This window comes from Prinia subflava, chromosome 4 (genome assembly GCF_021018805.1).
Source record: "Prinia subflava isolate CZ2003 ecotype Zambia chromosome 4, Cam_Psub_1.2, whole genome shotgun sequence".
Taxonomy (NCBI): domain Eukaryota; kingdom Metazoa; phylum Chordata; class Aves; order Passeriformes; family Cisticolidae; genus Prinia; species Prinia subflava.
The window spans coordinates 58,876,076-58,902,815 of NC_086250.1; the positions used below are offsets into that span (position 1 = coordinate 58,876,076).

Below are 26,740 nucleotides of genomic sequence, written 5' to 3' on the forward strand. Positions count from 1 at the left end.
GTGGTCCTTGGGGCCGTGGTTTAGTGCTGGACTTGGTGGTGCTGAGTTAACAGATCGACTTGATCTTGGAGATCTTTTCCAACCTAAACAATTTTGTGATTCTTTATTTGCAGTGGTGTTTTCATAATATAAGATATTGTCTTGTGAATTCCTTTCCACTAAACAATAAATGTATATGATAAATGTAACGAAATGCTGACACTTAAACTTTTAGTTACCATATAAGGCGTTAATGGGAAAAAATTAAATTTTGCTTTCTATTTTGGGGTTTAATTTTTATATCTGCATTGTGTAGTCATTTTAACCTTTCAATAATGTTTCACTATGGTGATGGGTAACTTTTGTCCCCCCCAGTTATTGCTGTTGACATCTTTGACAAGTCTAATTTCACGGGAGCTAGAATACCACGATTTCATGAGATTAAAGAAGATTATCCCAAAGATCTGGAGTCGTCTGTTGTCTTCCCTGATACTCTATTCAGACCTTCAGAAAGGAAAGGTAAAACCCTTCTGCTGCTGTTTGGTGAGCAATTATGGCCAGCTCCCAGGGAGTGTGATTGATCCTCAGGGAGCAGAGTGGTACTAGGGTGAGAGCAGGGTGAGCCTCTGCACAAGTGAGCGTTATTTAGGGATGGAGCAGCTGTGCATACTTCTGAGGCATTTTGCCTGCCGGCAGTGATGGAGGCATGGGGGGCTGTGGGACTGGCTGTACCTGTCTGTCAGGTCTCGCTTGCAGCCCCTCAAAGCCCTGTCAAAGAGGGAGAAATGCTCTGCCTCTGTTCCCACCAGGACAGGATGGGATGGCTCCCACAGCCGCCTTCATCCAGTCCCTGCAGAGATGGAGGGAGGTGGTGTGAGAGACAGAGAATCCAAATCTGGGAGCAGAGAGAGGTGATATCAGAACTAGGCAGCAGTGAAAAAGTCTTGAGCTGGGTGATAAGGGAGAACACACAGGAAAGTACCTGCTTCCCAGTGTCTCTGAAGTACCCCAAGGTTGCTGCAAAACACCAAAGAGTGAAAGGGTAACTCAAAGTTCAATACATGTACCATGGCTGCATGTCTTCTGAATGGGGAAATAGTAACTCTTCTGAAAATAATACTAATACAGCTTTATGGCTTCTTGCTTAGAAACAAAGTATCTGCTTCTATGATATGTATATTTTCCATAAGAAAAAAGGGAATGGGAATTTAAAGAGAATCTTCCAAAACTGAGAGCTCATTAAATGACAGAATTAGCAGGGAGAAATCTTATGTGAGTAGTTGGTGGATTTATTAATACTAGTTTTGCCATATATAAAGTAACAGCATGCATAATATTTTAATATTCTCCTTAAGTTATGCATGGGGTACTTATATACCTACGGACCTTTTAGCTTAGAAATTGCTTGTTTTATAGCTAGACTAAATGGCTTTTCACTGTTCAGTGGTTTTTTGATTATCAGCTATATAACTATGAATTGTGCTGAAATTTTACTAAAAATATCAAATATAACATTAGCAGTATGCTGAGTACTCTAAGCCTGGAGTTGTAACAACTCTAATATTATTGTATCTTGGCAAAGCAAAATTACCAGTTTAAATGGTAGCTCCGAAGCTGTGTGCAAAGAATTTAATATTTGTGTCCATAGCAGTGCCTACAATGAAACCTTCAAATCAGAAGATACCCTCTAAGTTGAACAGCGATGTGTTCAGCCCTGAGAGTGCTTTTGCAAAGAGAAAGAGGCGACACCCAGACGTTGAGACACGTCATACTGTTGCCATGGTCATTATATACAGATCCCTGGGACACCTCCTGCCTGAAAACTATGATCCTGACAGAAGGAGCTTGAGGTGAGCTTCAGAGCTGTTTGTGAACTGTTCAGATCCCTTCTTCTGCTCTCTGGATGAATGGGGGAGACAGAGCTGCTTTTATACCGGTCATCAGTGCTGCTGTTCTCACCACAGTGCTGTCTCATGTCCTCCTCTGGCACACTGGGGGAGAACAACTATGCCAAAAGTTTCAGCAGTTTTTGAAAACACATCTATATGGAAGGCTGATGGTATGCCTGCCTCACTTTCTGAGCAGAAGAAACTGGAATTCTTCTGTTTGCAGAACGTAGCTTTGCATCTGGATGTGTAGATCACTGTGCAGTTTTTCTCCTTTTGCAGATTGCCAAATCGCCCTATCATCAACACACCTGTAGTGAGCACAGCCATTCACAGTGATGGGGAGTTTCCTCCCAACCTGGTGGAAAAGCCCATCATAGTGGAGTATGCCATGCTGGAAACAGAGGAGAGAACGAAGCCTGTCTGTGTCTTCTGGAATCACTCCATCACGTATGTCTCCTGCTTGCTTTTGGGCTCTGAGTGACAACTGTCTGAGTAGCAGAAAAGTCCTGCCAGGGAAGATAATTCTGGAGGAAATCCTGTCTTGATCTGTCTGTTCAACTGACAATTGATTTTGGTGGAACAGAGCCATGTAGTCATTTCCCACCAACCTGAGAAAAATGAAAATAGTTATCATAACTCCTCAAACAAAGGATTAGCCATGCAGATTCTAAGAAACACAGTGCTGTCATGTCTTTCTGCAGGGTTCATTTTCACCCAGAAATAACAAATATCTCAATTTCCTTGTATTTGCCTATGCTTTTTGCCCACGGATATATGTCTGGACAGGCGTGGTCCAATTCCAGTGTCTGAATTCATGGCTTGTCTGAGGTCTTCAAGTCAGGATTTTCAGGAGATGGTTCAGCTCTTCCATGGGCTGAATCTTCTCCTGTTACACTCCAGTGACTATGGACAGCAGGCAAGCAGGCACCTACCCTTGGTGCAACAGCCAGGGCCAGTGCAAAAAAATTACAAAACCAAATCCTCGTTTTGGTAGAAATGAGGACTGGGATTTTGCAGATAAAATTAGGAATAAAGATTATGAATTTCTAAATCACAAATTTTTGAATCAAAAGTCAGTGCAAAGGCAGTTGCACTAGTAAGAAACTTAACTTTCATTACATCAGCTATTGTGGATTTGCTTTTATTTGTTTTAGTGAAAAATTGGAGGGAGAAGGGACATTCTTCTTTGGGACATCAGATCTTTTCAGTTTATGGAAAGCAATTGTAATATAGAAGCAGAATATAAGGAGAGACTATTAGACTCTCTAGGAGGGAAATGTTAGGAAAAAGATGAAATGTTCTGAAAATGGTTCATTTAGGTCTTTTGTATTCAGTCAAGTTCATGATAAAGACATCTTTTTCTTGAAAATGAGAAAAATTATATGAGCTGGAACTGTATATGCTGATGTTTCATTGGTTTTATGGCATTGTGGAAGCAGCACAGTCCTGCTGGAGATATTTCAAGAGTGTGGATACAACAAAGAAAAATGTTTTGAGAGGTAACCACATTCATATTATACTTTCATAATATTGTGACTATTACACAGATATTGCAATTTCCAGCTATGTACACAGGGAGAGGATGACATGGTCTGCCCAAGGGAAAGGAATAGCTGTTACTTGTTTCCTAACAACCCAAAAACTCTAGTAAGCCAATGGAAAAATCCATTAAAAGGCAATATCCTGTACTGGAAATAAAACAGCAAACTAACCTAGGGAATGTGTGCCTCCTAGTTAAAAGCTTTAGGAGATTATGTCATTTAAAGGATCGAAGATGCAACAGAAATCTCTTACGTTCACAGTAATAAACTCTTCCATTTGCCCACATGTGAAGTGGTGTTTTTGCTTGTATGCACTCTGTTCATCTGCTGATTGTGAGGGAATAGCAAGTCCTCTTCCATAAATTTTTAAACATTGTATGAGCTTGAATAACTCATTAGCTCTGAAGTGATTCATCTGTTAGCTATTTGCTGGCAGCTTCAGTGGCATTGTTATCTGTGTTACATCTTCCTACAGCCACAATTGAAAAGCAGCCCTTACGTGGCATGTAATGAAAGAGCTTTTAGAAAGAGAGTACTTTTTGAGAGAAAGTGATATTAAAATTGAACCAATATTTTATTGCTGAATGAAAAAGAGGCCTTGTCATAGATAATTGAAAAATCTTTCAGTAACTGCAAGACTATTTTTATTACTCATTAACTTCAGAATGGAATAATTAATATTGATACAAAATCATTTCTGAAGTCGCTGGAGTTAACCATAACTGCACAGGGGAGAATTTTAAGGCAGCAGTTCCTCTCCATTTTTAATATAAGAGATCTCACGATATGAAATGTTATTTATTAGAAAAGGTTTTAATCTTTTCTTGTGTACTTTTCAGAGGAACTGTGTAATGATATTATATTATTGCTGAAACATATTTCGCATGACTCAAAAACATGTGTCCCTCTATGGTTCTGGTATTATTTACCTTGGTTGCAGATATTTTGTTTGGTACAATCTCTTTCTCATATTGGTTGTGTGGTCACTGACCCAAAACCAATTTTTTTTTTTTTAACTCAAAACAGATTGTTATAAACCCATAAAATCTGGGCATCAAAGCTAGCTGTCTTATCAGAAACTACTTCAACTGAAGACCTTTTTAATTTGGTGATTGTCTTTCAGGCAGGTGACAGCTCTAAATAATCCTGTCCTGGTACTTGCAGCACAAGCTGCCACAGAGGGCAGTGGAAGGTAAGAGGAGATCCGAGAATGGTGCTCAGAAATGCCTTTTTTCCCCACAGGATTGGTGGGACAGGTGCCTGGTCCTCCAGAGGGTGTGAGCTGTTTTCCAGAAACCAGAGCCATATCGCCTGCCAGTGCAACCATATAACCAGCTTTGCTGTCCTGATGGACATTTCTAAACGAGAGGTGGGTGATGTCTGGCTCATGATTTTTGGAGACATTGGTTTTCAAGGGCTTTGACTCAGAGCTTGAGCTTTTGTGTGACTCAGGGCATTGTCAGCAGATCAATCCCAGTGTCAGGAGTGTGTTGCCCATGCGTGACAGCACCTGCCATTGGGTTTGCTGAAAGGAGCTTCTTACCTGGCTGATGCACGCTCTGCGTGCTGCCCATACACACTCAACATGTTCAGGAACCAAAGCGGTGGCATCACTCACTCCTGTTGGTCCCTAAGTAAATCTGTATGTTGGCTCAGTAGTAATGAAAACATTGGCATTCTGAGTAGTAGATTTGATTGGAGGAAAAGGAAGGGAGAACCCCAGGAGATCCTGTCAAGCTGTCTTTCTGCAGAATGGGGAGGTGCTTCCTCTGAAGATCGTCACTTACACGACCGTATCCATCTCGCTGGCGGCTTTGCTGATCACCTTCATTCTGCTGGTCCTGATCCGCACACTACGTTCCAACTTGCACAGTATCCACAAGAACCTGGTGGCTGCCCTGTTCTTTTCTGAGCTTGTGTTTCTTATTGGAATCAACCAGACTGAAAACCAGGTAAGACTTACTCTGTATTCATTGCTAGAGTTGCTCACAAGCTTTAAATCAGGGAGTTCACATTGCAGCTTTTACCTTCTCCCATTTGTTTCACTTTCTCTTCTTTTTGAATTCTTTTTGGCTTCAACACTAACACTAAAAACATCAGATTTGTAGTATATGCATGTGTGGTTGATATCATTAGTAGCACTGGCAGGCAATAGGACTATGTCTTATTTTCAGAGAATGTATGACAGCAACCCTGTTGAAGGTTTATCCCAGGAACTGAACCTTGAATATTGATTTCTTCATTCCTTTCCATCAATATGTTTTCTGTCTTGCTTTGTCCGTTCAGTAGGAAACTCCAGTTTCTCCTGCAGCAGGTACCTCCCAAGCCCAAAAGGCTCCTGGTGTTGACTCACAGGTTGTCAGCAATGTGGTGGTTGTCAGGTGCTAATATGCACATTGTACACCCACTGGCTGTGCTGGGAAAGCCACTTGCCAGGCATGGGACAGCATGCTACATCCAGGATTCAGTAGGAGACCCATCAGTTTGCTTTGTGCCTTCCAGACAGTGTTTGTTGACTTCAGCCCATCATACCTGTTGACAAAGCAGGTTTAAGGATCTCCAGCATTGTGCATGTCACGTAATGCAAGTTAGGAATAAACTGAGTACCAGAGAGATATAAACCACACGTGAAGTGTGTGTGTTCTGTACTTAAGACCTCATTGCTCTCTCAACCATGTGGCATTACGTGTAGTCTTGGTACTGTTTCTTAGTACCACCCATCCCAAAATCCCTGGCTGCCATTCTAACAGGTAAGAGAGACAAAGGCTCCAGCACTGCCAGGCTGCACAGGCACCTGTGCCAAACAGGCTGGACACAGACGGGGGATGACATGCAATAAAAGCCATGTCTTTAATAGATAGGGAAAATATTCGAAGTATTACTTTAGGGATTATCTGAATACTGTGAAGAAAATTTATCTTCTAGAAATCCATTACTCTACATGTTTCAATTTAATTTTTGAGAGGGAAGTCCAGGGTTGAGATCAAAATAAAACAACAGCAACAAAAAAATCATGCTGATTTGATGTGGTCCAAGCTGCAGAAATAGGAGAATATGCCTACATTCAGTGAATATCATGACCATTGTGCTAGTGACACCGTGGTGCCTAAACATGCACATCATTTGCTGTATAACTTAATCCTACACTGCCACTCTAGCTTCTAATATCTACTTGAGCTGTAACATGCATATACTTAAAAAATATATGACTTTGACTAATTTCAGCTTCCAGTAACTGAGTGCTGACAAGAACTTTTCCTAGTAAACTTGAGAGACCTCTCTTATAAAAATTGTTTTGCCAGGAAACCTCTGTTTAATAGTATTTCTTTTGGAAAACTGTATAAAACTAAGCTACTGAAATTACTCAACTTCTAAGATTCAAGTTAGTCTGTTGGGGTTTTTTCTGGGCTTCTTGTCCCACTTTACCTTTTGAAAAATTGCAAATGCCAAACTGGATAAAGCTTTCCAGCTGGTTGCATCACTTCCAATCCCATAAACCAATACTCCCTTTACCAGGAATTCAGGTCCTTTATCTGCTGCTGTGGTGAGATCTTTTGCTGTGACCTGCCCTCTGGGATATGGTCTCATGTCATGTGTGAACTTGTGTTGTCTTTGTTTCATTATATAAATGTTTGCATACTAAAATAACTTTGCTGAAAGGAGCTCACCTTGCCAGTTGATACACAGCACTGTGTAACTTGACCTTTCCCACGCCTTGCTGAGCACACCACTCATTTTTCACTGCATTTGACTACCAAGGGGTTTATACTGTTTCAGATCTCCAACATATCTACTGAGGAGTTGGGGGCCAAGTCCACATCCCTACAGAATTTTACCAGAAATTATGCAGTAAATGATGGCTCCTCGTTTCCAGATTCCTTTCACAGTATCATGAAGCACCAAGCAGTAGTTTATAAAAGCAGTAAAACAGTTCATTACATCAATACCACAAATCCTAATGGTTATACTTGGTGAGATTGTTCTCTTTTGCTCCTTCTCATTTTCTTGCTTTGGGGCTCATGGTGTGATCATGTCCTGTAGTGTTACCAGGACTCAATGAAACACCCCAAACCTTTAAACCATTTACACAGATCTTTAATTTACAGAATGCATTTCATGCAGCAGAAAGCTGCTCCTTACAGCCTACCCAGTCAATTTGAGAAAATAGGAGGGCTGTAAGCCATGTCTGCTTGAGACAATTATTCATCTGTCTGTATGGAATGAGAGTTGTCTAACGAGTCATGCACTGATGAATATAAAGAGGTTAAGAATGCTGGAGCACAAATAATGCAGTGCTGCTTGGCACCCAGCCTGGCTTTTATGGGTTTCTGTAAATTAACAGTCACATTTCTGGGTGGGGTTTTAATCTTTCCCTGGACTATTGATAGAAAGTGATTTATTTTCTTTCTTTCTTTCTTCTTACCTGAAAAAGGTAATGTTCAGGGCAGCACTCTACTCATAAGCATGTGAGAATAGCAACAAGAAAAGCACTACTTACATACTTACATAGAGGGAAGATAGTTTGTTTAGTGAGCCACATTTTCAGTAACACTTGATGTTATACTAATGCTGATGTAGTAAGTGAATCCAGAAAGCTGGTGGTCTTTGTATGATTCTTTTGCTCAGCTAAGAGGTTAAATGTACATTAAACAGGGAAATGTACATTTCTAAGCATTACACCATGAAAAACCACTAAAAAGTCACGCCAAAGTCTGAAAGCAGGCTCAGTGCTCCACAGGAACAAAAGGTTACAAAACACAATGTAAAACATTTTGAAACAAAAACTGAATGTTTGCACAAAGTTCTCTTAAATCAGACTTATAAACAGATCCTTGGCAAAATCCTTTGTTTGGCTTCTGAAAGGAGAAGGTTAATTGCAAGATTACAATTCAGCTGTTGGATGCTTGTGGTCATTCTTGTTTTCACTCATCAAACTGTTAAGTTAGGAGAGCAAATTGGTTAGCAGATATTACAGAAATGCAAGTATATGAAGGTCATAGGTTTCAAGGTGGCTATTTGATCACAAAGATGACTTCAGCTACCAGTTTGCCATTTGTAGCTGTTACTTTTAGTCACACTGGGGACCTGGTCTCTGGTTTCAGCAGGTCCTTATTTTTTGCTGCTCTCAGCCTGACAGAGCTTAATGATCCACTTTACTTTAAAAAAGCAAAATCTTTCATGGCATGAGCAGCTCCTCTTAAACTCTGAAAAACTTAATTAAAGGCAGTATATTTGTTCTGCCAAAATCTTTTTATTACACATGCCATTAGCTACATGGGGGGAACCGGTGACTCACCAGGTTGTGATTCAGAAGAGCAACTCTAATTTCCCTGCCCTTTCCCTTCTGCAGTTTGTGTGTACTGTGATTGCCATCCTCCTGCATTATTTCTACATGAGCACCTTCGCGTGGATGTTTGTGGAGCAGCTCCACATCTACCGGATGCTGACTGAAGTGAGGAACATCAACTTCGGGCACATGCGGTTCTACTACGTTGTTGGCTGGGGCATTCCTGCCATCATAACAGGTACCCTCAAGCACCCCAAAAAAGCTTCGTTTCCCTGCCATCTTCACTGGCCAGGTTCAGGGAAGTTACCTCATCCCAGACACCTATGGGTGTCTTCCTGAACCAGAGCAGCACCAAGCCATATAGCAGAAGTCAGCCTGAATTTGGCAGATCTGTGTACCAATGTCTGTTGCTGCAGCTGAAGTGATCCTGATGGTTATCCAATAACAGAAACATAATTTCTATTTTAACAACTTTGCCAATAGCTTTCGGGAATTTTCCTTCCCTGTGCTGGTACCTCCAGATATGGATGCACAGTCTCTCAGAGGTAACTGCAGTGGCTTCAGAAGCAATGCTGCCTGCCCACAGGACATTACTGCCCTTCACTGGACATTCCCACTGCCTACAGTAAATACTTCCTGAAGGGAATTTCAATGGCTCTTTTACTTGGCATAAAACCAAGCTGGGAATACTCAAGCTGCCTTTTACTTGATTTGAAATACAAAGGCTGCAACTTCCAGTTGAGGAAAAGCAATGAAAACCTGGAGGCAGTAATCTCTCAAGCCGATCCAGAGTGATCTAGAGGAGCACATCCATCTCCGCCCTCGCCGTGCCTATTTTTGTCACAGACATTTCCAGTGTTACCCTAAGCACACGGCGCTGTGTTAATTCAGGCAGACAGCTCCTCAGGAACTGTGCTTCATGGAACAGTTGGAGTGGGGTTTTTTGGTTCAACTGTTTCAGCATGTATCTGTTGCCATATGGGAAATCAGATCATAGGCAGGCAGTTAACTTTTTTCCAATTAGTTTTATTTTTACAGATAATATCATACTGTCACCAATGGCAGAGGTTTAGATGTCTCTGAGATCAAACAAATAGCTATCACTCATGTACACTTGAAAAAATATTATGGAACAAGTTAGATTTAAAAATAGGTACTTGTTCTTTTTTTCTGTGTGTTTTAATAAAGTGTAATATGAAATCACAGTGTAGGCTGGTACAGGTTAACTCTCTCTTCAGGGCGCTGGTAAGTTTTTCCATATAATTTTGTGCCTAAATAATTTCTACTTCTATCAGTTTATAGTAGAAAGCACAGCCCAGAAGGCTCTACCAATTTAAATGTACCCCAGACATTTTAAATAGAAATTGTCCTTGAACTTCTGAAGCATTTCAGACCTATGTGACTTCTATCAGTACATGCAGGACTACTACAGTATTTTCAGGAACACTGAAGTGCAATCAGATATTTGACAGCACCATTTCTAGCAGAAAAGAAGTATCATTAAATAAAAACTAATTACATTTCAGAACTCATTATCTTTAGAAGAATTTTTGGAAGGAGTTTCTGCTTCAGGTTTACTTTCTGTCTTGAAATCTAAATTAATTCAGGCCTTCTCAACAGCAGTATTATGCAATTTAAATATCACAAGCATACCATTTTTACATTTTTTCTGCTCCAATATTCTCTCTGTGATATGGAACTATTTTGCACTTCTAAAACTTTCCAGGCTGTGTCCTGCAATTTAATCTCTGAATCTACTGAATTGCAGTTCTGTTTAAATGAAAAGTCAGATCCCTATTACTGAGAAAGTCTGGGGATTTTGTGGAATGAAGGATAAAGAAAACTGAGTTTTTAGTTTGTCCTTCCAGGCTTATAAATCATCTGAAGAGAAAATTGTTTCATCATAAATAGCACAATGTAGGATTTCTTGCCTCTAGATAACTTGTTACTGTACATATTTTAAATAAGCTTCTTTATAAATTTTGATTTCTAAACAGTAATAAGGTTCCAGCTTCATTACATGAATCCTAAACATTATTTAAATTGCTTTATGAGAGAAGGATTGTTTATTTTTGTAGTAGTGATATAGTTCTAGATCTGGGAAGAAATTTTAGTCTTAAGACATATAGAGGACTTTTTTATTTTAAAGATAAATACCATTTCACTTTCATCATAGCTATCCTGAGAGGGTAAAAAAACCTGAAACTACAATAGCAGTGGCTTTTTGTGTATTATTTTTTCTACTTTCTTTGCTCAAACTGATACTCATTTCAAGCTGGGACATAGTGGTCCTAAGACATCTCTAATGGGAGCAAGGTACTTGAAGAAGGAAACCTTGGCCTTTAGAGGGGGATAAAACTTTAGAGTGGGATAAAAATGCTTACAGATGAGCACTCCAGTGGGGAAGAACCACATTTATTCACAGCATAGAAATGCAAATTGCCATGAATAAGTATAGAAAAGAAGTTGGAAGAAGGCCTACAGCCATCAAAAGAGTGTGGTTCTGGAATAGTCCTCCATTGGGAGTGATAGTGGAACATTTTAAATTTGCTTTAAACTTGCTCATTTTAAAGTGTAGTTTGGTCCATCTTGGAGAGGGATTTTATGACTTCCTTGCCACAGGAGCAAAGGGCTGGATTTGGCACTCAGCAAGACCCCCCAGTTCTGCCTGTCTCCGTGGCAGCACACTCACTGCTTGGCATATGTGTGCAGTAAGGCTTTGCCATGGAGACTGCAGCGCTTGTGTTAGAACAGGTTCTTAGGCAGCCCTAAAATCAATATCCCCCAGAAACTGGCACTTTGCAAATCCTAAGCAAAGCAATGAATCAGGAGAGAGTTGAGGCTTTCCCACAGCTGCCTGAGTCACACATGGCTGCTGAGCCCTCAGGAGCTGAGAAGAGTCAAAATATGCTGCTCCTGCAGCCCTTGGCACACTCGTGTGTGTGTGCTGGGGATGAGTGCTGGTCCCCACAGGACTCTTGGCTGTAGGACCAGCCCCTGCTCCTGCAAACGTCAGCAAGGTATCACTCAGCCTGCACACTCAGTCTGTTAAGGGCAGCCAGGCTGCAGCATTTAATTGATGTGCCAAAATATTTCTCAGTATTACATTGCATTGGTTTAATTCTGCCTTTGAGTAAAGTGTTATTTCACGTGTTGTTGACTGCAGTAATATTTGAACCATGTACCTGAAGACTGCAATTTGCCCCATTTGTTTAATGGAGAACTTTAGGGTAGGATTTTGAGAGTGAAAAAATGTTGCTGTCTGCCAATTACTCATAGAACCAGAGTCCCATTAATGGGGAAATCCAGTCCTGGGAAACAGACTGTATCCATAGAATTACATCTGTATAAAATGCTTTATGCTCCCTTAATCATTTATGGCTAATTCTTTCTGGATGGCAACTGCTGAAGGGGGTGGTGGAAGGGCCAATGGGAGCAGGAAGCACTAGTCCTATCTCATTCCACATTTCAGTGAAAACAGATCCAATATCCACTGCTTTGCCAAACAGCCAGTTTAGTTTTCATAGACCATAGGCCCATACCAGATGTGAATATTGGCTGTGGGCCAGTTCTAAGCAGCAAGAGTGAAATGCAGCTACCTTTCCCTTTCTCAGTGCTCTTTCATCAAAGCATGCAGGCTTCAACTCAAAAAAGGATGGCTCTTAATGCACAGGGACCCTCCTTGCAGAGAGCAGCACTGCCATCAGCCTTGGCCGCCTCTTGAGACAGGCCAGACGCTCCTCACAGGAGGTGCCCCCGTGCCCAGACAACGTGCTGCAGCCACCTGCCACATGTCACTGGCCACAGGCCTCCCAGGGATCAGCTTCTGTGTCCTGAGGAAGAAACATCTCTGCAGACAGGGCGCACCTGTCTCAAAGGGGGGAAAGGATCTTTTCACAGGAATTAGCAGTGCTCATTAAAAGAGCTTTAAGCTAGGTTTGAAGGGGGAAAGGGATAAAACCAAGCTCACTAGAGGCAACTGAGGGCAGAATGCCACTGTTTGTGGGACGGTGTGCTAGTGAGTCCTTCCCTCTGCCACCTCAGTGGAGGCAGGGGTTGGAGATCCATGTGACAGCAAGGACGCAGGTGTGTCTGTGTTAGAAACCATAGCAATGGTCACCTGTGTTGGGGGCTGTTTTGACTGCCTAGGGCTTGATGCTGGTGATAAAAGAATTGAGTGTTTATGGGTAAGAATCCTCAGGAAGGACAAGATGACAGATACCACGGTGAGAGTCTATTATAGACCATCCAACCAGGATGAGGAGGCAGAGGAAATATTTTACAAGCAGTTGGGAGAAGTCTCACCATCACTAGTCCTTGTTCTTGTGGGGAACTTCAACTTAACAGGTGTCTGCTGGGAATACAGTTCAGCAGGAGAGAGTCCAGGAGGTTCCTGAGTGTGTGGAAGAGAAATTCCTGATGCAGCTGATGAGTGAGCCAGCAAAGGGAGAGACCCCACTGGACCTGTTCATTGTGAGCAGAAGACTGGTGGATGGTGTTATGGCTGGAGACTGTCTTGGACACAGTGATGCAAAATGATAGTTTTCAATTCTCGTGGAAGTAAGGTGGGATTCAGCAGAACTTCCACCTTGGACTTCCACAGTGCTGACTTTAGCCCATTTAGAGGCCTAACTCACAAATTCTCTTGGGAGGCAGTCAGGATGGCTGAACATTCCTCAAGCAGGAAGTCCTAAAGACACAGGAGCAGGCCGTCCTGTATGGTGTAAGAAAAACCAATGGGGAAAACCAGCCTGGATGAAGAGGGAGCTTTTGCTGGAACCAAGGGGAAAATGTAGGGAAAAGCAGGCAACTCAGGAGGACTAAAAGGATGTTGTGATCATGCCCCTGTACTTAGCACTGGTGAAGCCACACTGCAAATCAGTTCAGTCTTGGGCCCTCAGTACAGAGAAGACATTGAGGTGCTGGAGTGAGTCCAAAAGGAGGTCTGGAAAGCAAGTCTGATGTGGAGCAGCTCAGGAAGCTGAGGAGAAAAGAAGTCTAAGGGGACACCGTATCTGAAAGGTCTTTTCCAATCTAAACAATTCTATGGTTGCATGATTTTGCAGGTCAAAGGCAAATCCGAGTCCCTCACCATATGGGCAAGGTGTTGGTCACCAAGTCAGGCAGCAGGTGAATGTTGGGCTCAGAGATTACCCCCTCCCTTGGAATTGGCCAAGTTTTGAAAAATAAAATAATAAAAGGTGTGTTTTTTACTCAATTGCCTTGAGGTATTAACGCCATTTCAGACAGTGCCAAAAGCAATGTGAGGTACCTGGGATGGCAGTTCAAAATGAATCCCACCTGAGCTCAAGCAGTTAACTCCCATAAGTTCCCAGGTTCCTTTGTCTCTGATGTTATTTTAGTGACAGCAAGTTAAGAATGCACATTTTTTTTCATAGCATAGACATCTCCTCAGTTATGATTCATGTCATTCTGATGTGCAGGCTTATTGGAATTCCTCAACATGTCACTCACCCTCAGGCTCACACTGTGTGAGAATGACTATAAAACTGTGCTGAAACAGAATTAATTTGGGACTTGAATTTGCCATCATTTTTATGTAGCTGAACTTTGTTCTAGTTGGCAAAACACAGAGTATTGTTTGATATGAAGTGACCAGGACAAAGATTTTGATTTACAAAAGTCTGATTTCAGTTTTTGTCTTCACAGAATTTTCTGTTGAATAACTTTTGCCATGATAACTTTGTTTATTTGAAACTACATTTGGCTACAGGCAGCACCCTTCTGATTTACTTTTTCTCCGTTTTGTGACACAGGGCTTGCTGTTGGTCTGGATCCACAAGGCTATGGGAATCCTGATTTCTGCTGGCTGTCTGTTCATGACACCCTGATCTGGAGTTTCGCTGGGCCCATCGTAATGGTTGTCGTTGTAAGTAGGGAGAGTTGGCATCCAGAACTGTCTCTTCTTTACTGCTGCCTTTTCTCCTAAGCTTTGTCAAACAGCAGGCATGCAAAGCAACCTTGTTCTTTACATTTGAAGCAAATGTACTCGAGCTTGCATCTTTTGCTTAAATAGATAAGACATGAGTTAAGCTCCTGGAAACCAGAGGGCTGCTTGCCTGTACAAAGACTGCTTGTGGAGCAATGGCTGTATGGCCAGAAACCTATTTCTCTTTTGCTTTGTTCCATTTTTTGAAGGGTTGATCTGTGAGATTAGTAAACAAACCAACAAAAATGAGCCATAATAAGTCACTTCATCCAGAAGTCCTAAAGGAATATTAAATATTTCCACTTGCAGGAATTTAAAAGAATGGGCTGCTGTTTAACTTTTCCCTTACAGCATCTCCCTCAAAGTAACACCAAGAGATAAATATCCATGGTTTGATTCATATCTTGAATGCCAAATACAAGTTCTGGTCTCCTCACCTCAAAAGTAGACCTGGAAGCAGTGTAGATTATGGTCACAAGTCATCAGAGACATGAGACAGCTCCCACTGGAGGATCAACAAGTGGACTAGGAGTCTTAAGCCTAGAGAAGTGGAAGCTGCAGAGAAGGGGGGAAGGAAGAGCCTGGTTTAGTGTGTTAGTCTGGAGAAAATGGCTGTGGACCCAACCATTCAAAGTCTTTTCCAACACGAGCAGTAGCAGGAGGTGGGAGATCTAGCAGAAACAGGACAAGCTGCATCATTTCTCCACACCATTTAAAGTCAGAAATTCCTAGAAACAAGACAATGGCAGGGGTAAAACTCTACACTGTTTCAGAAAGTCAGTGATGAGACAAATTCTCAGCATTAATATTCACTATGAGTGATTCAGTACAAATGCAGCACCAGCTTAGTACATTCCAGCTGACATGGACATCAGTGGAGACTGGAGGTTTGTTCAGAGTAATTATCACTGTATGCTCTGCTAGAAAATATTCCTAAATTCTGGTTTGACCCAACTGAAACAAGGTACTGGTCTGAGATGGACACTGGTTTGGACAAGGACAGCCATTCTTCTCAAGCATCTTTGCATAGGGTTGTCTTACTGAGTTTCATCCAGATCAAGTGCCAGGATGTCCTTGACTATGTTGCCTTGAAACAGGGTGAATCTTGGAATTTAGAGACCTGTAAATTGAACAAAAATATTCTCGTTGCCACCAAGAATAATGGTTTATCCTAAACCATTTTAGGATAAAATGTGCCTTGTTATTGAAAATAGAGCTGTAACAAATGTACAGAGAGAATCCATGCTGTTATTTCAATTTCCCTTTCAGATAAACACTGTCATCTTTATATTAGCAATGAAAGCGTCATGCAGAAGAAGGCAACGTTCATTTGAAAAAACAGGAGTCACGTAAGTTTGAGTTCAAAAACCTGTAGAAGTTCTGACTAGAAATAATAAAAGACAGAATTGCTTAAAATCAAGTTTTTGAGCAGGAAATAAAAATCCTTTTTTTGGAGGAGAGTGTTGGTAGAGGCAATTGGAGCTGCTTCACTCTGCCCACTCCTGGGATTCCCTTGAAGATCCGGTAAAACTTCTACCATGGTGCTTTGCACTACCGGATGTAGGCAGGAGAAGGGAGAAGGGAAAGATCTGTCCTCCAGGTATCATTGCAGTCCTTCCAGATCTTTCATTATAGTCTCTATTACACTGTCACTTTACCTCTGCCCGTGGCATGCCCAGGTAGAAATAATTCTGGCTCTCTCTGTGTTTGTCCATGGCTCGGAAAAGTGTCCCCTGCAAGTGTCTGGGTTACAGCTGACATCCCCATGCTGAGGGCAGCCTCCCTGCTTCCCATGCTCAGTGGGATGAGCAGCATCACAAGTTGCAACCTGCCACCTTCCTGAGCTGTTGACAGCCTGTTCTCATTAACATCTCTTTTGCCCAAAGCTCAGAATTTACCTGTGAACTCAAAGGTGATTAGCTAGTGGCAGTACAGCCCCTTGGGGTTTTATTTCCAGCGAGGTAGCTGTATGACATTTCAAATGGCTGCTTTTCATCAGTTTTTTCAGCTCTGGCTGTGGGTGCTGTGTACACATTGGCATGGCTTTTCTCTGAACCCTAACCCTAACACTAAGCTTAATGAAAATGAGAATCTGAGGGTGAGCTCCCCAGCAACGTGGGTGGCCCAGTTAATGAAAGTGTGGCAGGAGCACTGTTGGTGCAGTGCCATGCTCCCCTTGGCATGCCCTTTCCAGCCCCAGTTTCCATGCAGCTGTCAGCTTTGTGCTTTCTGAACCCTGACCCCAGAAGTGTGTGGATGTTGAGGATGAGGTCTCAGTCTCCCTAAACCAAGGAGTATAATTGCTACCTAATGACAGCAATTTTTACTCATAATGTAAAACTTTTGCCACTAGAATAGTTTGTCTTTTAAAAGTGTATGTGGAAATTGTATTTTTAAGCAAACAAATATTCCCTGAGTGCCCTCAGTCCAAAACCTTGGGTAGTAAGGTTGGGAAGGAATGTGAGAGGGAAGTTGACAAACTGAAATGAAATGGACATGGCCATTTACTGCCCAGATGTGTTGCTCAGAGTCATCAAAGCTGAACAGCATAGGCTTGTGAAACAGTCAGATTTGTTTGAAGAAAGTATTGGAAATTAACTTGGAAAGAAATCACATTTTTAACATGAGCATGCAAAGCTGTGGAGTATTGCTGTGAGAGAGTTGGAAACTGGGAACTGGTGAATGCTACCCTAATTTACCCAAAGGGAAAATTCCAACTTTCCCAGTTGCCAAGTCGTTGGGCACATAACACCATCCACAGGGAGAAGCTGGGCTGCTCTCTTGTATCCCATCCCACTGCAAGTGTCCCTGTGTGTTTGCTTTGCAGCTCTGTGTTGCGGACAGCGTTCCTGCTCCTGCTGCTCATCAGCGCCACGTGGCTGCTGGGGCTCATGGCAGTCAACAGCGACGTCATGACATTCCACTATCTCTTTGCCATCTTCAGCTGCCTGCAGGTAAGCTGGGCAGCATCTTGTCTGTGGTAGACTTGGTGAGGACACTGCCACACCCAGACCTCCAAAAATCTGCTCAACATGAGCTAACTTAAGAAAAACAGAGATCTCAAGGGCAATTTTTGCTTTTTCTTCTTAAGGAGAGGGAACTGTTCACCAAAACTATAATTCTGAATAATTATGTCTCTCACTTTTAGTCATTCTAAAGGTAAGTGCAGTACCACAGTAACCTGTGACAGTAGGCAGTGATACCTCTGTCTTCCTAGAGACAAAGTCTTTGTTACTGTGTTCTGTGTGCTCATTAAGTCATTCTGTTACTATCACAAACGAGAGACTGCTGTATTTCACCCAGCCAATGGCTCCAAGTTCAAGGCTTTCACAAATTAAATTGCGGTTAAATGAAATGAGATAAATAAGGATTTTCAAATATAACGTGAGTTGTATTAGGATTTTCCTGAGTTGTCTGTCCCAGTTTACACAGTCATTGATTAAAGATGCAGAAAATGGTTATTTGTAGGAGACCTGGCATGGAAGTAGTCACAGAGCTTCATGTGGTCACAATTTGCACGTGACCAAGGATGACAGTAACTGCCCTAGCAGGTGCCTGCAGCACTAAAACAGCTTCTGCAGGACACTCAGCTGCAGCACAACAGTCACAACCTGCAGCCACAGAGAAAACAAAGTCTGATGGGTCTCTTTTGGAGATAGCTGTCAGTGCCCTGGAAGCACAGCAGACAGGTCAGCCTGGAGCAAGGTTATTTTGCCCTGACAACTAGTGTGCTCTGAAATAAGTGCACCTACTCAGGCTGTAAAACAGGCTTCCACAAATCTAAAATAAGGTTAAATTAAACATAAACCTGATGAGAGGGATGAAGGTCAGCAGCCGGAATTCTCCAAACTTGCTCAGGGAGGCACAGTGGTATGTGGCATTTCACATCACTACCTTCTTTGAACTTGTATTTTTAAAGAGACATTTATGTGAATTTTATTAATGAATAATCCCTAAGTGCTAGTGCTAGCTAAGATCACATTTGATTGAATGTTAAGACTGAATGCTAAGAAAGTGAGCTTGAAGTTTAAAGTTACTCTAAGTCAATTGCTTTGGCTGAAATCATGAAATTCAGGCTTCTTATGATGTTGGTACAGCTGCACCTTCATGAGTATTGGCTTTTCTATACTGTGTGTCCAGCCAAAGCTGATAACAATTTGGCAGCTGCATTAATTCCCTCAGAGCAAGTACATCTGAAGGCACACACGTGTGTGTGCCCTGCCCCCAGCAGAAGCTGTTACTGTGTGTTCCTGGCAGCCAACTGCCCAGCCCTGGGACTTCAATGATTTTCACACCAGAGCTGTTGCTTAACCAAGGAACTTCGGCAACAAAATTTGGGACCTCTGCTCCCAGTACCTCTTCATGTCTCACAAGGCATTATAAAATTCTCTTAGAGTCAGTATTAAGGGTTCCTTTCACAGAAGCTGTGTATTTCCAGAGGCTTTCGCTGTGGTACTTTTCATGTGCTGCTATTGATTTTTTTCTCATCATCTGTGTAAAAGCTCCAAAATCCCAAATTCTAAAATCTCTGCAATGTTTTCTAGTGGGACATTGAGGTTCCCTTTGGATTTCTTCCCAAGTCAAGCTGTGCTCTGTAAATTCTGGAGAAACACATATTTTTGTATGTTTTCCCAGGCCTTTAATCACATTTGAAATTTGAATCAAATTATGAAGAAGTGCTAGGAGATCTAGCCATTTCAGTCAAGAAAGAAAATAGTTACTGCTTTTGAAATACGTTGTCATGGACTACTAGAATTCAGGGGTTGTTTCAAAATGGGTATTCTCTAATATCCATATTTGCAATGTGGTAATAGTGAAGCATTTACATTTTCCTCTCTCTAAATTATCCAGGGGCTGTTCATTTTCTTCTTCCACTGCGTATTTAACAAAGAAGTGAGAAAGCACTTGAAGAACACTTTAACTGGAAAGAAACCTCTTCCAGATGATTCCACTGCAACAAGAGCTACATTGTTAACTGTAAGAAAAAAAAGCATTGGGAGAAAAAACATCCTCCTGCTGATAGAAGTTACTTAAAATAAACTTATAGGTGGCTTGTCTGTAATTAAGTGAACTGAATGATTGCTTTCAGTGACTTGTGTGAAGATTACTGGTCGCTTCTCTCAAAAGTTTTGATTATTATTTTAATTTAAACATTTGAGAGAAAATAATTATTTTCCCTGGCATCAAAACCCATTTGGTTCTTTGAAATGTAATACATTTGTGGGTAACATGAGCTTCTGGAAGGATCATTCACTATTGCTTTATGTGGTTTTTTTCCCCTTCAGCGATCTCTGAACTGTAACAACACATACACAGAAGAGCCAAACATGTACCGCACAACTATGGGGGAATCCACTGTCTCCCTAGAAAGCACCGTCAGGTCAGCCAAGAGCCACAATAGCTACCTTGCTTATATTCTCAGGTAATCCGGTGGCAGGTGCATGGCTTTCAGCTGCTTGCCTTTCTCTTTTTTATTGCTCTTGTGGAAACCAGAGCTCTGGTTCAAATGCTGCTTGGTTTATGTCTTAACAGTTGTGTTTCATGTGGCTGTTGTTCTCTTTGGTGGATTTTCTGTTGCATGTGTCTGCAGGGCAGGGTTCCAACAGCACAGTGGTTAACTTAAGAGTGATGTTACCTATATGGGCCATGCTGCTTGCCTGTTACTATTCAGATGTGTCTCAAGGAGCACAGTTTATCTCATTAGCTTTAGGCTTTTCCAAAGTGTGATTCGTGTGGCAGAAGGCAGATGGCTACATCAGGATAACCTCTGTCTCACCATAAAGGGACTGTGCAGTCAAGCACAGGCTGACTGGCATCCACTGCAGCTGTCTACATGTCTGCCTTGTTGTTAAAAACAATAAAATGACCAAGAAGATTGTCCTCTGTTTTTCGTCTCAAAGGGATGAGGCTGCTCATAAACTCAGTGGATCCTCAAGTCAAGCAAGGGCTGGTCAGACTGAAGCAGATTCCTCCATTTTTCATAGGAATCCATCCAAATCCAATGGTAAGAATAATTTCTAAATGCTTTGATCCATTTGTACACCTTCTTCTCATCACTTTCTTTGAAGTCTTCTGTAACAGGAAGAATAATTAGAATAATTGCATGTTCTCATTCTCATTATGCTATTGACATAACAAGCTATGCAATGGCTGCCTTATAAGGAAATCCTGGAATGGAATATCATATATCTGCTGCTTGTGGTGGTTTAATTTTTATCTGATGCTGTCACAGCTGTTGACAGTTTATGGAGTCCCCTTTCTTTCTCACAAATTATATACTGTTGCTCTTGATTTTTAGTTGGAGAAATTTTAATGTTTGAGACCTTGAGGCAATATTCTCCTTTACTGCTCTGTGGTTTGTACAAAAAATGAGAAGTGCCTCTTGTCTGATTTAGTTTCATTTTGGTCTTGACATTCCATTTTGTTTCCTCGTAGCAGGTTTCAAGTTAAGTGCATTTCAGGTTCTTGGTATTTCTAGATACCTTGTTTTGCCTATGTGTTGTGTTCATTGAGATCCACTGGAGTTACTGTGCTGCATGTAAAATAGGGAAAAATATGTTCCCTCTCTGTTCTGCACGTCCTGTACGTGTAAAAGATCCTGCCCACTAGCTGAAGTGAGTGGTTGTGCTTCCCAGTGGTTGTGCTGAGGTCCTTCTGAATTTATCCTAATACACTTACAGATGTAAGGGCTCATTCCTGCCGTGGCCTGAACCAGATGCCTGCCTTTCCCTCCTTTCTCCTTGTGCATTTGTCAGGTAGATTTGTTCAGCTCCTGTTCAGCTTTGACCACTGTGTGTCCCCATGCCCATTTGCAGAGCACGATTCAGACTCTGACAGCGAGCTGTCCCTTGATGAGCACAGCAGTTCTTATGCCTCCTCCCATTCATCGGACAGCGAGGAAGACGGCCTCGAGACAGAGAAGAAGTGGAACACATCTGCTTCCAAAAACAATGAACATGGCCCACTCCACAGCACACCCAAAGGTACCCCCAGTGCAGGGGAGGGCAGGGGTGCTGTAAAATAGCTTCAGATTAGATGGGATAAATTTGCCACACTACCATGTGACCAAGGCAGCATCTCTGCCTCTGTGCCTTGCTTCTGGAGAGATCCTTGTTGTTTCCAGCTTCTAGACCTTTGTTCTTCCAAAGGCTGGTTTGCAGAGTTGACTGGGTACTGAATCACACAGAATTACAGAATGCTGAATGCTTAAAGGCAGAGGGAGCTTTGTAGGCAGGCCCCCAAAGCATTTGGACAAGGGATTACCAAGCCAGAAAAATCTGGTATGAAAAAGAGGAGAAAGAAGCCACTTGTTTTGAGGGCAGGGGTAGGAAATGCCTGCCTCTCCTCGTGCAATAAGGCATTGGTGTTGGGGAGGTCCTGGACCCAAAGAGTTGGCAATCATTGACCATTAATGTAATTTCTGTCTGGCAGGGTGCAGGCATTTCTAAACATAGTTGATCCTGTCCTAATGAAAGGCAACTTTGAACACAAACATCATTTCTGAAGGCTGAGGGATGCCCTCAGCCTTCAGAAACCAACGTCCCCAAGGAGGGATCTCTGACCCTGGACAGCTGAGAGGACGGGTTTGCCTCACACTTCTCCATAATGAGCTGGCAGCCTCAGTCTGGGAAGGGTTTGGACACCCTGCCATCCAGCAGGTGAATTTTTGGGGATTTAATGCACCCTGAGGGCAGTGCAGTGCAGCAAGGACCGACTGAAGGATTGCTCTGGTTTGATACACAACTCCTCTCCTGCCACAGAGGCCAGGCAGTGGCTGAGAGAACATACCAAAAGTGTTTTTTGAGCTAGTGTTTTTTTGCATTGCAGTTGATACCCTCCCCAATCATGTGAAACCCTATTGGCCCACAGAGTGCGTAACAGCCAGCGATGGCGAGGACCCCGGTAGGAGACAAAAGCTCAAAGTAGAGACCAAGGTCAACGTAGAGCTTCACAGGGAAAACCAGGTGAACCACAGCAATGAAGCACCACAGGACAAGGAGAACGAGGGGCAGCAGAAGGAGAACAGACCTCTGGCCCACCAGAATAACCAGCAGCCGGAACAGAGGAAAGGTAGCACAGCCAACCCAGCCTCACAGTTGGATTGGGAGACTGGGGGGTTAACGAGCATTAATTAGTTGAAAAGGTAGCTCTGTCAGGGAAAAATACTTTGCAAATGGCTCCAACCTGTGTAGCCAGATACACCAAGCTAGTAGGTAGCTGCTGAAGTCTAATCTTTCAGTTAGGAAATGAAGTGCCAAACTAGAAGTCTTAGTAAGAAATAGAGAATGTAGTATTTTGCATGTGGTTAGCTTGATAAATGAAATTACTGATACACTTAAAAAAATTTATTATTCCCTCTTTTCCTTCACAGGCATCTTAAAAAATAAAGTAACCTACCCTCCCCCGCTGGTGGATAAGAATCTGAGGAATCGTTTGCGGGAAAAGCTGTCAGATTACAACCAGAGCACAGTCTCATCCAGGACTACTTCCCTAGGGACAAATGAGGGGCTCCGCTCTCCTTCGGACTCAGGGGTAACAGTGAAAAATGTTCGGAGGGAGCAGTCCCGAGACCAGCTCAATGGCATGGCCATGAGCCTCCACGTGGGGACAGGACATGCCGACACCTCCGACTCAGAGTAAGTGCCACATCGAGATGCCCTGCCTGACCTCCTGTGGTCTCACCCCTCACCTTCCAACCCCAGACCCACACACGACCAAAACTTTCCTCTGGTCAGTGGCCAGAGTCCTTCACCAGTGACTGTCTTGAGGGTTTGCCCATACCGTGTCCCTGGGCCATGGTGTTTGGCCCAAACAGGTATCACTGGCAAGGTGCCATGGCAGACACCTGCTGCTGGGTCACCCTGGCATGCTCTGAACAGGCTGATGTGGCACTGCCACACCAGGACAGGAGCAGCCTCCTCTGCCCTGTCACCCTGCTGGGACTTGGGTGGGGAAAGGCACAAGGCTGGGGGGGCACGGAGTGAGTGTCCATCAGGGCAGAGGCAAGAGACCCCAAGGCTGGAGGGAAAACCAAGCTACTGATCCTAAATTACCAGGCATGTGATTCCCACCTGCTGCATGACAATCAGTGAGTGAATTTACCATTGTAAACTAAATCAAATTAAAAAAAAAAGGCTGAGCAAGCTCTCGGCCAAAGGCAATTTTCAGAAACCGCATTACTCGTCATAATTCTTGCATTTCAAATTAAGACAACAGCCATACATAAAGTCCCTCCAGGCATTTTATGCATATAGTCTCATTTTTATTAACATGAATAACAGTCTTATTCTTTCACCAAACCAAGAGAAAATTTCTCACCCAGCTTTAATTCTGGCACTGTCCCACTGGGCTTTAAATACCCCTCTTGTCTGGGTTCACAGACCATTCCCACCTCACTATAAAAGCACATCTTTGGATTGCTGGGAGTTGGCTGATGAAATAGATCCTGGTTAGCCAGGATACATGGAGGTTTTGAATAAGCCATAACTGAATAAGCTGCTGCCAGGTAACACAGTCATTACTGGAGAATAACTCACCAGCTTGCACTAAGCAACTGTGTTATCTCCAGAGCTTTGGCATAATGGAAGCTCTGCTGTTGGCAGCAGATTGCATGAATCTGTCTGATACACCAGGCTTCTAACAGCCTGTAAGATCTGTGTGTGAACCTTGCATCCTGAGCAAAGTATTAGACAAATACAAGCCCTCTGCAGAACTTCCTCTGAAGCATTTCTGTTGTGTTACTGCCTGAAACTGTTTCTCCCAGCTGGTCTTCCCCTCCAGGACAGCATCCCCCTTGCAAGCACTGGATTGGCAAGGCATGGTAACTTCACAGAGTGTGAGCCCTTACTTAAAATGATTAGATGGGTTTGGGTGGAGTGGTTTGCCTGTGCCTGTTTAACCCTAAACGTGCCTGATCACTTCTTCTCACTAACAGAGGCAGCAATGAAACTTCAATCTGACCCATCAGGAAGTTGTGATCACCTCTGCACGGTTCCGGCTCCTCGCGCGGGGTCACCGCCCGCCCGCCTCGGACCTCCCCGGAGTGGCCTCGCGGTGAGGAGGGTGAGGTGGGCACCCAGTCCCACGTGTCTCACCCTCTGGCAGACTCCTGGCTGCTCCCAGTGCAGACACAGGGCTCTGTGTGCTACGCCCCTCCCACAGGAACCCATGCTGAAAACATGGAAATGGCCACAGGGATGCACTGGGATGGACAGATACCTGTGCACGGTGCAGGGCTGCTTGTTATGGGGAGAACCAAGGAAAAACACATTGTTTCCTAGTGGACCTACAATAAGCCTGAAGACAAGCACTGGGAGGTGCCTCTCGTGGAGTTTTGATGGCTACAGCGTGAGCCCTTGAGGTTGCTGAGCTCTAGGGAGGAATATCACAACAAGTGTCCTTTGGTTTCTATGCCAGCATCTCTGTCCACACCACTATGGACACATCGTCTTAAGAAAAAAATCCTTTATATATATATATAAAAAGTGTAGATACTTTTATATATTTTGTATGCTGTTGCTAAAGAAAAAGTTCCTTTGTATATTTTACATTTATACTGATCTTCTTAATTTGATAATAGGAAATCAATTAAAAAGATGTTTTGATATTTTTTATATGAACATTGCACAATTTTACTTGAATTTGGCGTTTGATAAGTAACTGAGGTTTGCATGGAGGCCACCTTCAGACACAATGCAGTTTTCAAAGTAATACAGTAAAGATTGCATCAAAATCCATGACTATAATTTATAAATTTTGTTAACAGATTTTGGAACACTTTAAGGGCACAACACATATTTCTCATGACGTCTTCTAAAATCCACAAAACTTTAGTTTTTTCATTTTTTGGTATTTTGATCTCTTCTCACAAGTGCATTGAAGTGTTCAGGAACTGAACTTCAGGACTACACATATCTTTGTGTAAGGTTTCAACACAGACCTTGTCTGGAAGAAGTCAAATCAGTATTTCCCTTACCAAGAGCAAGAAAATAATTGGTGTAACTGTGTGGTAGGTTTTGACCTTGGTCTGCAACAAACCAGCCCTCTGCATGTCCTGAAGAGAGGGCCCTCCTTCTGTGGCTCAAGTTCTGCCTCAGGTGCAGTACTTTTTTCTCTTTTTTGCTCACTGGATTCAGCACATTGCTAATCAAAGCAGAAATACAAGATTTAAAAGATGTCCAGATTCAAATGCCCAGCTCTTTGACAAAGCCCTGACCTCCTTGATATTTCAAAAAGCTCATGGAAAGCTTAAGTTTTCATGTTTCCCTCAAAATGTGCTGGTGTCACAAGTATAGGAAAGTTAAACATGACCTGTGTGCTGTCTTCACTTCCTGCAATGTTTACAAAAAGAGGAAAAATAAGATGTGGAAGTTTGCATCTAACAGTGTAAGGCAGAGCTCAGCCGGTGGCTCCCATGGTGGGAATACTCCAAGGATGACAATGGGTGCCTGTGCCTGCACTCTGCCAACAAAGGCTCTCAGGAGCTCCTTGCCCACCACAGCAGCCCTTTTGGGAAAATACTGCCTATTGTTTGTGCAAATGTGTGTGAAAGGGAAGAAACAGAAAATCGGGCTAAATAAAACACAGGAGTTGAGGAAAAGGTGAGAGGCTGTATACTGTAATCTCAGTTTTGTTATATTCCTATGCATTTTCAAAGTATCAAGGCAGCCTTTGGAAGGGGAGAGGGAAGAAAGATTCTGTTCCTTTAAAAATTATGCAACATACTGTGTGACATTTTCTGACAGAAAAAAAACTTTGAATGTTTTAAGGGTCTGGCACTTGGCTGTGTGCTCAGGCATTGTGTATAACCCATGCTAGTTGTTCTTACATCTGTGTATGTATATTTTGTCCCAGTGAGATGTAGGTAGTTTTTATTTTCATCAGAATTGTTACAGTAAATGAGGGTCAGTTGTATTAATGACAAAAAAATTAAAACCTATTTTTATGACTTTTTAAAAGCTTTATGGCAGATTAGACACTGGAAGTTTGTTGGTGTTTTTTTTAACAAATGTATATTTATTAATGTGCAGAACACTGGAATTGCAGCACAGATGAAAGGAGAATTTACAATAAATTAAGAAATTTTTTGAACTTG

At 42.5% G+C, this 26,740-nt stretch overlaps 1 protein-coding gene across 6 annotated transcripts in view; it reads left to right on the plus strand.

Moving 5' to 3' along the window:
- The window catches only part of CELSR1 (cadherin EGF LAG seven-pass G-type receptor 1), a 163,489-nt gene extending 136,749 nt beyond the window's left edge, over window positions 1-26,740 (plus strand). Inside the window, exons 20-35 of one of the 6 annotated variants that reach the window (XM_063396840.1) lie at window positions 355-498; window positions 1,628-1,829; window positions 2,148-2,315; window positions 4,652-4,778; window positions 5,161-5,361; window positions 8,760-8,934; window positions 14,474-14,586; window positions 15,916-15,995; window positions 17,474-17,600; window positions 19,498-19,623; window positions 19,932-20,068; window positions 20,547-20,650; window positions 21,462-21,629; window positions 22,474-22,716; window positions 23,018-23,282; window positions 24,581-26,740. In XM_063396840.1, the coding sequence (XP_063252910.1) occupies window positions 355-498; window positions 1,628-1,829; window positions 2,148-2,315; window positions 4,652-4,778; window positions 5,161-5,361; window positions 8,760-8,934; window positions 14,474-14,586; window positions 15,916-15,995; window positions 17,474-17,600; window positions 19,498-19,623; window positions 19,932-20,068; window positions 20,547-20,650; window positions 21,462-21,629; window positions 22,474-22,716; window positions 23,018-23,282; window positions 24,581-24,605 (2,405 nt within the window). In that variant the 3' untranslated portion in view covers window positions 24,606-26,740. Of the gene's footprint in view, window positions 1-354; window positions 499-1,627; window positions 1,830-2,147; window positions 2,316-4,651; window positions 4,779-5,160; window positions 5,362-8,759; window positions 8,935-14,473; window positions 14,587-15,915; window positions 15,996-17,473; window positions 17,601-19,497; window positions 19,624-19,931; window positions 20,069-20,546; window positions 20,651-21,461; window positions 21,630-22,473; window positions 22,717-23,017; window positions 23,287-24,580 lie in introns of those variants that run through there. The other 5 variants (XM_063396837.1, XM_063396836.1, XM_063396834.1 and 2 more) reach the window with 5 other exon arrangements.